Below are 16,863 nucleotides of genomic sequence, written 5' to 3'. Positions count from 1 at the left end.
GAATTCTTTCTTTAACAACCAGAAATTTGATGTCTATATGCTTTGACTTCATTGAACTTCTGTTGTTATTGGAATACATAACTGCTGATTTATTGTCACAAAATAACTTTAGTGGTTTTGTAATATTATCCACTATACGCAGTCCCATGACAAAATTACGCAGCCAGATTCCTTGGTTGGATGCTTCAAAACATGCTACAAACTCAGCTGCCATGGTAGAGGATGCTATAAGAGTCTGTTTAGCACTCCTCCATGAAATGGCACCTCCTGCAAGAAAAAAAATGTAGCCCGACGTAGACTTCTTGCTATCTTGGCATCCAGCAAAATCAGAATCGGTATACCCAATGATCTCTAGCTGATCCGTTCTCTGATATGTGAGCATGTAATCCTTCGTCCTCTGTAAGTATCGTAATACTCGTTTGACTGCTCTCCAATGGTCCATTCCTGGATTACATAAATATCTGCCCAACATTCCCACAATGAACGCGATATCTGGACGCGTACATACTTGAGCATACATGAGACTCCCTACTGCCGAAGCATAAGGGATGTTCTGGATTTCCTTTTGCTCATAATCATTTTTCGGGCACTAATTGAGACAGAACTTGTCTCCTTTAGCTACAGGGGTATCTCCTGGTTTACAATTTTGCATGCCAAATCTTTTCAGAATCCTTTCGATATATCGCTTTTGTGATAGTCCTAGAGTACCTCGAGAGCGATCTCGATGTATTTGTATTCCTAACACAAAAGATGCATCACCAAGATCTTTCATCTCAAAATGCTTAGCTAGAAATTTCTTGGTGTCATGCAATAAACTTATATCGTTACTGGCAAGCAAAATATCATCAACATATAAAACCAGAAATATATGTGTACTCCCACAGAATTTATGGTATACACAGTCATCAACCAAGTTCACCTCAAAACCGAACGAGATGATCACTTGATGAAACTTGAAATACCATTGTCTAGATGCTTGTTTGAGTCCATAGATGGATTTCTTAAGTTTGCAGACCATATTCTTTGAGTCATCTGACACAAAGTTTTCTGGCTGCACCATATAAATTGTTTCATCAATGTCACCATTGAGAAATGTTGTCTTTACATCCATCTGATGTAACTCAAGATCAAAATGTGCCACTAATGCCATTATAATCTTGAAAGAGTCTTTCGAAGAAACTGGAGCGAAAGTCTCTTTATAGTCGATGCCTTCTTTCTGTGTAAAGCCCTTTGCAACAAGACGAGCCTTATACTTCTCCACATTGCCTTTTGAATCCCTCTTAGTCTTAAAAATCCATTTGCAACCAACAGGTTTCACACCTTCAGGCAATGAGACAAGTTCCCATACATCATTGTCACTCATGGACTTAATCTCCTCATTCATGGCATCTATCCACTTTTGAGAATTGGAACTTTCCATGGCCTGATGGAAGCTGATAGGATCATCTTCCACTATTCCAATGTCAACATCATTTTCTTGGAGAAATACAATATAATCATCTGGTATTTCACTTCTTCTTTCTCTAGTGGATCTTCTTAATGGTATAGGTTCTTGAGGTTGTAGAGTTTGTTCATCTGGAATAGTTTCTGGAATGAGAGATTCTCCAACATTGTCTTGAGTTGTGTTTTGGACAGGGTCAGAGTAATTCTGATCAATACCAACAACACCTAATGGAATATCAACATATTCTTCTTCAAAGACAAAGTCCTTTACTTTATCACCCCCTGCAAACTCGACATCCTCAAAGAATCGGGCATTTCCAGATTCAAAAATTGCCTTGGTTGTGGGATCATAAAACTTGTATCCTCTAGATCTTTCAGAGTATCCAATAAAATAGCAACTAATTGTTCTTGTGTCCAGTTTCTTTTCATTAGGCTTATATGGCCTTGCCTCAGCTGGACATCCCCAAATGTGCAAATGCTTTAGACTAGGCTTCCTGCCTGTCCAAAGTTCATAAGGGGTTTTAGTAGTTGCTTTAGTTGAAACTCTGTTGAGGATATATGCTGCAGTCTTAAGTGCATCTCCCCAGAGTGAATCTGGTAAGATAGAATGACTAATCATACTTCTTACCATATCCTTAAGCGTTCTATTTCGTCTTTCAGCAACACCATTCATCGTGGGTGAACCTGGCATGGTGTACTATGGGACGATACCACATTTCTCTAGGTATCTAGCAAAAGGTCCTAGACGTTGTTCACCTGAACCGTCATATCTACCGTAGTATTCACCACCATGATCAGATCTGACGCTTTTAATCCTTTTGTTGAGTTGATTCTCAACTTCTGCCTTAAAGGATTTGAACACATCCAAGGATTGTGACTTTTCATTAATAAGAAAAATGTAGCCATATCTAGAATAATCGTCAATGAACGTTATAAAGTATTGTTGACCATTCCAAGCAGCCGTAGGGAATGGCCCACAAATGTCTGTATGAATAAGTTCAAGGACGCCTAATGTTCTATTGGCTACAAATTTTCTTTTATTGGTTTGTTTTCCCTTAATGCAATGAACACAAATATCATAATCTGTAAAATCTAAGGGATCTAGAATTTCATTAGACACAAGTCTTTCAATTCTTCGTTTTGAAATATGTCCTAATCTCTTGTGCCATGATGCAGCTGAATTCTCATTGGCTAATCTTCTTTTGATGTTATGATTTAAATGCAGGGATTCATTAAATGAAGCAATAATATCAATAGAATAAAGATTATCATGCAAAGACAAAAAACCAGATCCAACTGATTTTGAATCATGAAACAAACTGAATTTTCTATTTCCAAATGAACAAGTAAAGCCTAATTTGTCCAAAGCAGAAATAGAAATAAGTTACGTCTAAAAAACAGAACAATAAATGTTTCATCAAGATTCAAATAAAATCCAGTTTTCAACAATAATCTAAATTTTCCTATTGCTTCAACTTCAACTTTCTTGCCATCGCCCAAATAGATGTATCTTTCAGCATCACTTGGCTTTCGGCAATGGAGGCAACCCTGCATAGACACACTGATATGAGTGGTTGCACCAGAGTCTATCCACCAAGTGTGTCTAGACATCGAAGTTAAATTAACCTCAGAACAAACCAAATTAAGTAATGTACCTTTCTTAGCACGCCAAGAATGATAGTTGGTACACTGCTTCTTTACATGTCCTTCAGCACCACAAAAGAAACATCCAGTACCTCCCGGGTTACCCGGTTTCTTTTCTTGTTTCTTGTTGGGTGTTGTATCTGCAGCTTCCTTTTTCCTTTTAATTCCCTTGCCTTTGCCCTTTGAGTACTTAGATGTAGAGGCAAAGTGAGCACTTTCAGTCTTATCTTGCTTCAGTCTTTCCTCTTCCTGAACACAATGGGAGATGAGCTCATTCAGAGACCAAGTCTCTTTCTGGCAATTGTAGCTCACCTTAAACTGACTGAATTGTGTTGGAAGAGAAATAAGAACCAAATGCACTAGCAATTCCTCGGAGAGTTCAAGCTTAAGTGCCCTTAATTTTGAAGCGAAATGAGACATCTCCATAATGTACTCCCTGATATTGCCTCTACTCTTATACCTCATTGAGATTAGAGTTGTCAAGAGCGTACCAATTTCAGACTTTTCGTTCTTGGCAAATCTTTTCTCAATGTCAGTAAGGAAATCTTTGGCTGTAGTAATATTTTCAGACGTAGTGCCCCTGAATGATTCTGGAATGGCCTTCTTCATGATCATCATACACATGCGATTTGATCTATCCCACCTGTCCATTTTCCTCTTTTCATCAGAGGTACTATTGTCTGTAATAGGTGAGGGAGAATCGGTCCTTATTGCAAGGTCTAGATCCATGACTCCGAGAACTATCAAGAGATTCTCTTGCCATGACTTGAAGTTTGTGCCATTAAGCATGGGAATAGAATTTATACTGGCAGTAATATTAGCAGGAGCGGAAATAGCTGGATTCAAAATAAAATAAACTAGTCATGCTCACATAATTAACATAGTAATAATAATGAATTCAAATAATGGTAAATGGCATTTCAAGATATCGACACTCCATTAATATCCCATCTTTGGATAGGATATTAACTTGTAATTGACATCTTGGTGTAGTAATCAAACATTAACAGTAAGAACATGTCGAACAATGACCTTCCTTTGGGCTGATCTATTGCTTACATGTAATCTGAATAACTATCACATGTTTATTACCACAGGTGCTCGTGTAATTCTGTTAAATATTGATCTTCCTTTGGGCCGATCATTATTTACATTATTACACTTGCATAAAATCCTTTTATATTTTGAAATTAATCGATTTCCACAAGAGAGGTCACTTTGGTGACATGATGTTTCAATCAATTAATCTCAAAATACATATAACTTTTCCAATATTTGAATTCAAAATTATTTGGCATAATAAAATTTAACAGATCCCAAAAAAAAATTAGCCTTAAGATTGCAATAAAATTGACTTAAAAAATCAATATATATATTCTGTTTATAATTGTTCCCAAAAAATAACCCCTGTTCTGGAAATAAAAAAAAATATATATGGGGCAATTTTGTAAAATGTAATTCCACAAGAATGCGGAAAGGGGGTTAAACCGATTCCCGATTTTTGCTGTGCACGACTCCTTTCCAGCGGAAAATCAGCAGGAAACTGAAAAAGAGAAATCCGGTCACCGGTCGCCGATCACCGGTCACCGTGAGGCGGAAACGGCAGGACACAGCTCGTCTGTGAGGCGCCGCCGCCGGTCGCCGGTCACTACTCGCAGAAGAGCTCAAGGTCGACGGTCTATGAGCCACCGGAGAACCGACGGAGCCCATGGAGTTCCTGGCGAGGTCGTGGAGCATGTCGGCCTTGGAGGTGTCGAAGGCCATCACCTCCCCCGCCGCCGCCCTCTGCAAGTCCAAGAAGGGCTCCGCCATCCCTGAGGAGGCCACCGGGTAATAATAGAACCCCTCGCAGTCCGTCGCCGGAATCCCTTTCTCCATCTTGCCGACGATAAAAAAAAAATTCTGGTCGATGAAAGGTAAGATTAAATTTTTTTTTTTTTTAATCATTGAATCTTTCGTCATCTGTAATCGAATGAATAGGATTTCAATAGAAAGGGTTTCAGAAAATCAAAAAAAAATTCCGTCTGTCATCGACTGAATCCAAAAAAAAAAAATGTTGCTGTTCTTTGTCGACAGAAAGGGCATAGAAAACAAAAAAAAGAATGCCCAAATCAAAAAATTTATACAATGTTGCTGTTCTTTGTTGATTTCAATCTGAATCCTTCTACTATTGCAGTTTCCAAAAAAAAAAAATATTCTGTATGAAGTTGCAGAATCCAAAAAAAAAATATGCTTAATCTCAAAATGTATAACATTTTAATGTTTCTAAATGATCCGTTCATGTATGGCTCTGATACCACTTGTTAGAACAAATATTCAATCCCTTTAGATCAACATGTTGAATCATATAGAAACTTTGATAGAATTCTATAAACGGAAGCGTACCTGAATCCATAGCAACAATCTCTGAAGGTATGATCTTCTAGATCAATATACTTGATGTTTTGTGCTCTTGTTTCCTGTAGCTTCTTCTCTCTCTTAATGGGATATAGAGGAATGTTCAAGTATATGATCCAGGGACCATGACCCCTTTATCAAAGATGATAATCACCATTTGGGTAATTACACTTTAGCCCATCATTAAAGTGTAATTACATCTTAGTCTCTACACATTAGAGCACCACACCCTATGGATACATTAAAGCTTAAATAACTTAAACAGAAATTAATCACTTTTAAGAAAGCTTACAAATAGACAGTTTATAACACATAATTATTATACATATAAGTCCAATATTGGATAAATGATCCAATGTAATTGTAAATGTTCCAACATGAAGTTCATCTACTAGCTGTTGTAGACTCAGTTGCAGACCCGTGTTTCACGGGTGTAATTTCCAGTTAGAATGATTCGAAATTACAAGGCAAACCGTGAGAATCGAAATCTCATAGGCGCCTGACTGAAATCTCATGTTCGGCTGTTCTTGAGATTTCACGGATTTTATAATCACTTTATTCTGTTCGGAACGAATCATAGTGCAAATGGTTGAAGTGTTGGAGCACTTACGTTATAAATGAGCTAGTTTGAGCCTAGTCCAAGGTTAACAGTCCAAATTGTATTAATTTTAATTTCAAAAAGTTTATTTTTTATAATGGAGCCAAACTCAAACTCGGCTCATTTAACTTAGGCTCTTCATGAATTGGAGCTCTGCTTGGCTCGCCGTGAAAACAAGCTGAGCTTGAACACCCTCTTTGCATCTTTTGGCTCGCTTACCAGTGTCATCGCCATGTTTCCACTTACTTCCATCACCTTCGTATAGTGTAAAAGCTATCAACGGGTCAGGTACCCGACCCATCAGGTGTACTCGAACTCGCCCAAATAACAAAGACTCCAGTTTCGGGCTTAGGTTCGGTCACCAAAATGAAATCTCAAACTCAGATTCGTATAGTTTTAAAAGATTACTTTTACTTAAAATATATATAAAACACTCGGAGCGGGTCAGGTATCCGACAAAAATTATAAACCAAAGCCGGCATATTGCTCGGCCATATTCGGGAATTCGGGTTTGGGCCGAGTAGCCGATCCAAACCCGTTAGCAGCAGTGCTTGAGCAGTGGGGCCCACCGTAAGGGTGTGCAGAATGTCTTCATCGGCAGCGGTTCAGATTGGTGGCCGTTCATCACCAGGATGGGCAATGAGATTCCAAATCACCCACGCAGACGGCCTGATTCGTTCTTCCCCCACCACCACAACTTACAAGCAATCTGAAAAAAAAGAGAGAAGGCGTGATGCATTCAGGCAAGGGCGTAGCTAGGGGCCTAGTTCTGCCTCCCGAAACAGTTAATTTTTTTTGTTTTTTTTTTAAAAGCCCAGTCCTAGCCCAGCCCTGATTCCATATGAAATAGATTTTTATCCATTTTTGTAGCCCAGTCCACTCCTAGCCCTGATTCCATATGAAATATATTTTTATCCATTTTTGTAGCCCAGTCCAGTCCTAGCCCAGCTCTGACTGCAGCAAATAGTTTGATTTGTCCATATGAAATAGATTTTTATTAATAATTATAGCCATTTTTTATTTTATCTCAAAAAAAAAATTTTGGGGCCGCTGCCCCCGAACCCCCGACTATCGCACAAATAATTTTTTTTTGCTACACCCCTGTTTGTCCCCCCCCCCCCCCCCCCCCCTCACATGAATCCTAGCTACACCCCTGTCTATGGCCATCTCAATTTGCATGAACAAGTTGTTCTTGCCTATACCCAGATGCAATCTAGGTCTGTACTTCCTGATCATTACTCAAGTGTTGTGCTCAATTATCACTCTTGGATCTTAGGAAGTCCATCCATGGCGTAATACTTCAGTTGGGGCTTGATTCTGATGTGTTCACAGATCCGGCGTTAGTCTACATATTCTCCAGCTGCAAATGCATCGACTGTGCACAGCAAATATTTGTTCAAATGCTTGAACGAAACTTTGTTTCTTAGAACGCCATGATCATGGGCTACACGCATAATCAAAGGTTTTTGGAGGCTCTGGATCTGTTCTCCAAGATGTGTGCTCTGAATATTGGAGTGAGCGAAGTAACTGTGGTTTGCACGCTCTCGGCTTGTGCTCATCTTGGTGCTCTGAACCAAGTGAAATGGATTCATTCTTTTATCAAGCAAAACAGGATAAGATTGAATGTGTTTGTGGGTACCGCTCTGATAGACATGCATGCGAAATGAGGGAGCATATCCCGATCACAGGAGGTGTTTCAAGCAATGGGAAGGAAGAATATCTACACGTGGAATGTGATGATCTCAGGGCTGGCCATAAACGGACACTGTGAGGCCTCTGCTCAGCTTTTCTGGAGGATGTTGGCAGAGAATGTCAAGCCTGATGAGGTGACTTTCCTTGCTCTTTTGTGCGCAACTTAATTCAGAAACCTTAGCAGGTATCTTTGAAGATTGAATAGCTTCAATTTTTTTGTGGTCTATTTTCAATATACCTCTTCCCATAATACGGTTAAGGAAGTGAACTTCTTTTTGACCAAATAGGCACTTCTCTCGCTTGACGTACAACTCGTGGTCTTTCAAAGTCTGAAACATAATATAAAGGTGTTGAATATGCTGCTCGATAGAACTACTATACACCACTATGTTGTCTAAGTACATAGCGACAAACTTATCAAGGTGTAGGTAAAAAATTTTGTTCATCAAAGTTGAGAAGGTTATAGGTACATTCGTCAAGACGAATGTCATAACAAGAAATTTGAATGCCCCATATCGCGTTACACATGTGATTTTTTTTTCATCCCCTTCAGGTTCTCTGACTTGCTAATAGCCTGATTTTAAGTCCAACTTAAAAAAGACTTTAGTCTTTCCAAGATGATCAAACAAGTCCGCAATCAAAAGAAATAGATATTTGTTCTTCATAGTCATTTTATTCATTGCCCTATAATCGATGCACAGACACTTTGACTCATCGTGCTTTACCTAAAATAGCACAGGCGCTTCAAAAGAAGCTTTAGATGATTGTGTGATTCCTACTTTGAGCATGTTATTCATTTGCTTGTATAATTTTTTCAGCTCAGAAATTGTCATACGATAGAGAGCCATTGCGGGTGGCCGTGCACCTGACACTAACTCAATATGGTGGTTTACCTCACGCCTAAGAGGTAGTTTTTTTGGTAGTTCAGTAGGCATAACATCACCAAACTCCTTCAATACAGGCACAAAGGCCCTTGGGATGTCAACGACTTCTTCCGCTTCATCTGCTGCACGAATTATGATTAGAAAAGTCTCGTCACTACTTTTTATGCCTATCTTTAACTGGAGCACAAACACCAAGCACTCACAAGGCTTCACTGGTATCATGATAATCATGCAGGGTTGATTCTCACCCTCAAAGTTGATATTGTTAAGGTGAGGCATCGACACTGCCTTATTACTTTTCAAAAATTGCATCTCAGGAATGACTTTGAAATCATCCATAGATGTGACTGAAAGTGTGGTCCTTTCTGACCAGTTATGAATCTGCACTGGCACATCACAAACAACACCGTAGATGACCTTTGTTTCAGAGTTAACCACTTTCATGTGGCTTTCTTTCTTTTCTCACTGCAATCCCAACTGCTCCGCCTCTCCACACGAGATGAAATTATGCATGGCACTTGTGTCTACCAATGCTTTGGTGAGTCTTCTGTTGAGTAGAAGTTTCAAACACATCAGTTCTTTACATACGATCGATTCTGCAGTAACTGTCACCTTCACTGCATTCATCATCTACATTGCCCCAACAATTGGCACTTCTACAGGTTGATGAATTTCCTCACCCTGGATGACATTCACAGCTCAGGGCGGGCGCAATTATCTCCATTTTTGTTGGGATATGTATCAACCTAATAATCATCATGGCAGATACGACAATCACGATGACGATAGTTGTCGCTCTGAAAGTTATTCCTATTTTGATAGTTATTATTTTGTCCATCCTGTCGGCTCTAATTTTGCTGGTTCTCACAACCAACATTTTATGCATTGTCATTTCTTTGATTGTCCTTTCGATTATTATTGTTACAATTATTTTTATGTTGTCTACCTTGAAATGTCGTATTGTTCCTATCAAGCTGGGTAAACTCCATAACAACAAGCGCTGCAACGAGAGTTGGATGATCATGCCAAATGAGTTATGTGGGTGCCCACCCTTGCAATCCATTACTGAGGTAGAAAAACTAATCTGTATCATCAATGTTTTCGATGTCTAACATTATCAAAGAGAATGCCTTGATATAGTCATGAACTGACCATGTCTGCTTCAATGCCAGTAACTTATTACAGGATATTTTTTTTAATTTATAGGCAAAAAGTAGTCTTGTAACTCTTTTTTAAGGTCTTCCTATGAGACTATCGTGACCAGCCCACATTGAACATCATTTAAGTAACGTCTCTACTAAAGAGTCGCTTCATCCACGAAGTACATTATTACAGTGCGCAACCCATTTGTGTCTTCTTCTATCCTAGTACCTTTAAGAAACTGCCTCATCTCATAAATAAAGTTCTTGAGGTCCCTCGAGTTTCGAATGCCCTTATACTTTGTGGGCTCAGGTAGCTTGAAATCTGACTTATCTACATGCGCCACAACCCTACCAGTTAGAACAATCCTCAATTGTCCCTCCAACTGATCATTTTTTCATTGAACAACATCCATTTCCACAACCATGATGTTGAACCGACCCAACAGATCATCTAACTTGATAGCAAGGTTATTCACCGAATCAACAAATCTAGTGACAAGACTTTCCATAGAGTCTTCTACCCCCTCTACTGTCGTCTTGATTTCCCTGTTGAGATCCGTAAAAGCAGCACAAGTCTTATTGTCCAACTTTTTCACATTGGTCACTATCCCAATCAGCTCGACAACATTATGCACAATACCTGACACACAATCATCGACCATGAATTCTTCTTTAGGAGAAACCATACTGCTTGAAGGAGTCATGATATTTCTCTTTGGTGCCATTGTCGATCACAATGTCGACAAGGCTCTTGTACCAACTTGTCATGTGCTTAGAAGCGAAGGCTCCCACGATGTAGATTCGGGCAATTACAAACACCGAAAGCAAGCCTTTTAAGCACACAAGCAACTCACACCACATGCGCAAGAGCGAAAGCATGAGTACACGCATGGACAAACACAAAGAGAGCAATGAGGCAAAGATGCATAAAACTTTTTTTATAACTTGTAATATGATTACATAAAGAGGGGAAGAGAGGAGCCCGCTACATGGGGTTCTTAAGCCAAAATGTCATATCGGATCGAAGAGGTATATACAAAAGAAACAAAAGGTGAAAACATGATGATCCGGAATACATTGAACATTATTTATTAAGATTTATCTTCTTGGAAGGGCAAGTGCTTTAGATGAAGCCATGCAAGTGATCAAGACCATGCCCATTAAGCCCGATGCGGCTATCTGGCGGCCATTGCTTGCTGCTTGTAGAGTACATGGGAACATGGAATTGAGTGATTTGGTGATTGGTAATCTTCTTGAATTAGAACCCAACAAGGGTGATATTTAAATTCTCCTCGCCAATCTATATGTGCATTCTCGCAGGTGGGATAAAGTTGCAGAGGTGAGGAAGATGATGGCAGAATGAAGGATTAAAAAGGTTCCGGGTTATAGTTTGATCAAGATTGATGATGTGGTATATGAGTTTGCTGTCGGAGACAAACTTGATGGGGTTGAGTTGGAGAAAATCTACTCCGTATTGGGTGAAATGATCAGAGAATTGAGCTTGGCTGGGCATGTTGAAGACACAGAAATGGTGTCTTATGATATTGAAGAAGGGAAGGAAAGCTCATTGATTTACCACAGCGAGAAGGTTGCTATTGCTTTTGGGCTTTTGAGAACCCCACCTGGAACAGTTATTAGGATGGTAAAGAATCTGAGGGTGTGCAATGATTGTCAATCTAGTATAAAGCTTTTCAGTCAGACATACAAGAGGGACATAACTGTTAGGGACAGAAACAGGTTTCACGATTTCGGTGGGGGCGTCTGTTCTTGTAGAAATTATTGGTGACAGAAGCAGTTTTGAATACAGTAGAAGGGCCGGAAAACAGCAAAGGTGTTGAAGAGTTTGTTTGCTTAAAACATTATGTGCTTTTAGGATGATGGCGACCATCATCAGCATACCTTTATAAGATTTGTAGAGAATGATTGGGATGAAGAGAATTTTACTGCATCTGGATAGGGGTTAAGTTTAAAAAGTTGAGCCAATCTTCCCTGAAAGAAGAAAACGGATTGTTTTAGTTATCTATTGATGATTTTTCCTATTCCAGGTTATGATCTTATTTTTTGCACCTCTTCTTCTGTTCTTTGGCCCATGCTGGGTTTTCTGAAATAGAGTGAAAAGTGTCAACTCTCAAACTTCCTACACATGAAACTGGGAATAGCCAAAGGGGGAAAAGAGCCATTTAAAACAGAAAAGTGGTATCACATAAATCATGTAATAGAAAAATCTTACAAGGGCCGCTTTGATCATTCCATTTGGGGCGTTTGATTGTTTAGCCCCCCTTTTTTTTTTTTTTTTTGTGTGTGTGTGTGTGTGGTGGTTGGGGGGGGGGGCAGAGTGGAAGCCAGCAGGAGACACGGGCGTTTGTGTGTCCCATGGAAGAACACCATGTGCGGAAATCATTGTGGGGATATTTTCTCCTAAAACCAAGTTGGACGGGTTGGTGGTAGCTTGGGAATTGGGATCCAGTCTGGTCGGGTTTGGATCAAGCCAAATAATTCTCAGATCAGTTTCTTTTATGCCCATACTGGGTATTTGGGTTCGAGTCGAGTTGGGTAGTCGATACAAACCAGACTCATTGACAGCCCTACCCGATGCTTCGCGTGGTGGGGGCCTACGAAAGCTTCACCGTGTTTGGTTGCTTCCTTGGAAAAACCCTTGGCTGTCTGCGCGAGACGCAAACGCGCTTTGGAAGAGGGCACAAAAGGAAAAAGATCGTGCACACACACGGAGTTGCCAACCGAACCACACATCCAGACAACAAAAAGGTCCCACTCCCACGTGAAAGGGAATTGACTTTTGAAGTCTCATCATCTTTACCAAGAACCCCTACACATGATCTTTAAAGGAGACATCCCACGGTGTACCGAGTATTTGCAAAAGAAACACGTCTAGATCTGCAAAGCCAAGAAAGAGGAACGAGGAGTAGCGACCGGAATCCGGCGAATTCGGCTATGGACGGCGAGCATTCCGACCGGAAACCTGACCACCAAGGCAACCACCCGCGGCCGTCGCCGAAGGACCTTCTCTCAAGCGCCAAGGTGATCGCCGAGGCTACGAAGGCGGCGGCCGGGCGCAATACGGACAAGGTGGACAAGGCGAAGGTGGCGAGCGCAGCCGAGGACGTGCTCGTCGCGGCCAGGCACTACGCCAAGTTGGAGGAGAAGAGCTTCGGCAAGTACGTCCAGAAGGCCGAGAACTACCTCCACGAGTACCACTCTTCCCGCACCGGCGCCGGCGGTGGTGTCGCCCATGCCCCCAGCGGTGGCTCCGCCGAGAATCCTGCTGCCTCCGGCGGTGGCTCTCACCATCCGTCGGGAGGGCATCCGACGAGCACTCATCAGGAGGAAGGAGGGTCGGGATTCGGGGACTACATGAAATTGGCTCAGGGTCTCCTCAAAAAACGTTAGTCCCTTTGGAAGCTCTCTCTCTCTCTCTCTCTGAGATGTGTTTTCTGATGTGTGATGTTTGTTGTGGGCAGCTGGACACGAAGGTCAAGCAGAGGAGGGATCGGGTTATGGGGACTACATGAAGTTGGCTCAAGGTTTCCTCAAGAAGCACTAGCCTTTTGGGGATTGGTCTCTCTCTCTTGTTTCGTATGTAATATTTTTGGTGGCACTGGTTATTGTATTAGTTTTTCGACCTGGACACGAATAACACTAGGAATGGGAGCTTGCACTTGCCAAAAATAGACTCTCGGATGATTTTTTTCGGAAAACCATGTTACTTGCATGATTGGTTTTATTATTTTTCTGTTTCTCATGTTCCTAGGATCATTTCATACTTGATATCCAATCTGGTACTGAGACATATAACCATAAAGAAATAACATATTATGCGCCTCTATTTGTAGCAGTAGCAATAGGGGTTTCAAGGCCTTGCTAGATTTTGTGAATCATGAAATTCAGGTTACAGATATTTGACGGTCAGTTTAGAGAACCGCTGCTATGTTGATCTGAGGGGCACTTGCTGCCACAAGATGCAACTGCCGCAAGGGAATAATATGTGGATGCTGTACAAATTTATTGTCTCGCAGTCAAGCAATAAGGGCGGATGTTCACCATTCTACTGAGGAATATAAGGCTGCGTTTGATGCACCCAGATCTAAGTTCCTTAGGATTTCTGGCTGAAATCCAAGGATCTCAGGTCTGGGGATTTCTAGTCCGACCTCCACGGATGGGGGGGGATCTCAGAACAGAGGATCTAAGATCCCTCTTCGATGGAGGCCGGATCACCACGTGACCACGGATCTCTCCCAGCGATCTATGGTATTCAGAAAGGAAACGTAGAGAAACATAAACCTATGCCGCAAGTTCTTGTATGCCTCGCTTGCAAACTGATTGTACATAATCATCTAAAAAGCTATACAGAAAAAGAACTGGAATCAGTACTAAAACACGGAAAGTAGTATCAGCTAAGAGAGAGAGAGAGAGAGAGCAGCGACACAAAATGAAGATACTTAATTACAAAGCTTAATGGTCATGCTTCATACACAAACAGAAGAGGTGAAAAACTAACTTAAAAAATACAGAGTACAACTCAAGGGGCATGCTTCATAAGTACAAGACAGACAGATCATGATACGAATACGCTGCTAATAAATTCACATGCTGGGATATGCTTAATATATTTTGTATGAACATATACAAGAGAGTAATGCTCCACTCTAAACAATCTTCCAAACCGCCACCAGGAAGATGACCCATCCGACATCATTTGATGATGAAGATTGATCAGCATTTCTTCAATCAAATCGGTATTGTTTGATGCCACAAACTGCTGCTTTTTCTGTCATTGAAAGTCTTAATTCTGTACAAAGTCGACTGGTCCATTGGTTTTGGTAAAGCGATTCATGAGAGAACGAATCTTCTAACGAGCCTTCAATTCAGCATTCACAATTACCATAAGTGAGGTGTGATTAGTTGAAAGATCTGTGACCATCATCCAAGGAAGGTCACAGACATCTTTATATGTTGGGATGACTGAAAGATTGAAAATCGAAAAAAAAAGATGCTAAAATAATGTAATGAAATTATTTTGTAAATTACAAGACTTTAAGATATCTACAAACATTGTCACTAGACAGGTGCCACTGAATGACTGGCCGGCCCGATGGTCGTCGCCTGCTCGCTCCTCCTCGCTGGACTACGCCCTGGCCGTCTTCCACCGGATGCAGGTAGTGCATCTCCCAAAGCTCCTGGAAACCAAAGATTTCATATTCTTCTTCACTGGAGAGTCGTTGATTCCGGCGGATTCCAGCGAGTTCTTCGAGGATCTTGTGCTCGACGTCTGGCAGGCGAGAGAGCAGCCAGAAGAACCAGGTGAGGTCCGACGAAGTGGTGTCTCTTCCGGCAAGGATGAAACTCACGACGATAACGCCGACCCCGGCATCGGCCGTGCCGTCGGCTGCGGCATCCCGACCGCGCCCTCATCCAAGCCCAGCCCGGGCTCGCCGGTACCGTCCGGGGAGTCGACGGCCCCGCCCCTGGCATGATGCAGCCACAATTTCTTTCTTTCTTTTTTTGTTAACCAGGTAAACGCCGTGGCTTACTCTTTATGCTAAAAGATGCTCGCAGCGAGCATCAAAATGCACAGATGAACGGTCATTAACGCCGAATGGCCTAATTTGTATCCTAATAATTGTAAATACTAGACATCACGGTGCTTCTGTAAAACCCGTGAAATTTATGAAATTCTAAATGAATAAATGGGATCCGTTATGTGAAATAGTAAGATTTTAAGTTAGGCAGTACAATTTTTATGACTTGTGGTTTCTAGAATGAAACCGATAACAAACTCTCACAAGTGGTTTTGGATCCGGATCTTGGCGAGATCCGATGATCCGACTCGGTTCATGAGTCCAAGTAAGGAAACCCGATGGTTTCGGGATGATAGCATGAGATTCAAAGCACATTTAAAGTAAGCGAGTGCAAGTTTAAAACCAACGGGTGAAAAATCTACTTGAAAATGGAAGAAAACCATCGACAAGGAAAAATGTCCAAATATGACATAAAAAGAATATTTTCGCAAAAGTAAACAACAAGTGGTGAAGTGGAGTTATGGTAGGACACATAGGGTTGTAGAGTTGCAACCTCAATTCAAAACCCCCTGTGCACAAATTATTTTTTTTGTCACAAGAAAGTGATGTTTTCTACCTTGGTGAAAAGGGTAAAAACGTGGGATTATGTTAAGCCTAAATTTTTGGCTTTTCCATCTAGCTCTACCAAGGATTGAGGATCCCAGGTGACATGGAAGAGCGATACCCATAAAGCAAATAGTGAGGGAAGTTAGAGGAAATCATGCCATAGAGAGGGGGGGGGGCATTGTTGGAAATAGACATCACCCACAAAAAACGTGAGATTTGGGTGAAGATTTAATGCTTTAAAAATTTAGTAACTTTCCCCTAGATAGAGGAGTTAAATGAGAGATTTTTGGTAAGGAGTTACATTAGACGTATCTCTCTCTCTCTCTCTCTCTCGGTGGTGGTCGACCTCCATTGGTGGACGGTGTGGACCTCCCTTGCTGAATGCGTGAACATCTGTTATCGACGTGAGGTGCCACTCTAACGAAGAGAGGAGGTTGCAGCCTTGCCGTCGTGAGACTTCAAAGAGGTAAGGAGCATTGCTATTTGTATGTAAGTGGTCGATGCCTTGTTGCACATCTATGTTGCAATATCATGGAGTTATGCGACAAGCACCACCTATATGTAGGTATGTTTAGGGCCTCGAGACCCAGGTGGCATGAGCTGAAACACCTACTCGTCAATAGGTCAATATGTAGTGGTTCAGCCAATGGTTCTCACCCTTGGCCAACGTTGGGGCATTGTGGTGTTCTTTGTAAGGGCATTTTGTTCCTATGTGTATGCCTGGTGATATGTAGTACTCATATCAAAACCTACAGTTCGAATCTATGTAGGAAAATGCATATATTTTTGGTGTGGGTGTTAGCCATGACGGATTCAAGATCGAAACAAAAATAAAGTAGGCAAATGGCGTGGAACCTTAAGTATCTTGGATTATTATTCATGAAATTATTGTTTGGTTGTATTTTCTTGTTCAATACACC

General features: G+C 41.1%; 2 protein-coding genes across 2 annotated transcripts; one reads left to right on the top strand and one right to left on the bottom strand.

Annotated features, from left to right (window-relative positions):
• Positions 1 to 2,743: 2,743 nt before the first annotated feature.
• Positions 2,744 to 4,965, bottom strand: LOC149848883 (uncharacterized). The gene is made up of 3 exons (XM_090005594.1): positions 4,668 to 4,965; positions 3,099 to 3,923; positions 2,744 to 2,991 (listed from the first exon to the last, which is right to left on the bottom strand). Exons 1-3 carry the CDS (start codon positions 4,963 to 4,965, stop codon positions 2,963 to 2,965), a joined length of 1,152 nt encoding a protein of 383 aa, XP_089861720.1. The 3' UTR covers positions 2,744 to 2,962.
• A 7,693-nt stretch (positions 4,966 to 12,658) lies between these two features.
• LOC149848882 (nodulin-related protein 1-like) lies at positions 12,659 to 13,516 on the top strand. Its single transcript, XM_089997854.1, has 2 exons — positions 12,659 to 13,203; positions 13,280 to 13,516. Exons 1-2 carry the CDS (start codon positions 12,753 to 12,755, stop codon positions 13,360 to 13,362), a joined length of 534 nt encoding a protein of 177 aa, XP_089853980.1. The 5' UTR covers positions 12,659 to 12,752; the 3' UTR covers positions 13,363 to 13,516.
• Positions 13,517 to 16,863: the final 3,347 nt, after the last annotated feature.

The sequence above is a fragment of the Nuphar pumila genome, chromosome 1 (assembly GCF_984573655.1).
Source record: "Nuphar pumila chromosome 1, dmNupPumi1.hap1.1, whole genome shotgun sequence".
In the NCBI taxonomy this organism is placed as follows: Eukaryota; Viridiplantae; Streptophyta; class Magnoliopsida; order Nymphaeales; family Nymphaeaceae; genus Nuphar; species Nuphar pumila.
This window is presented reverse-complemented; position numbering and strand designations above follow the sequence as displayed.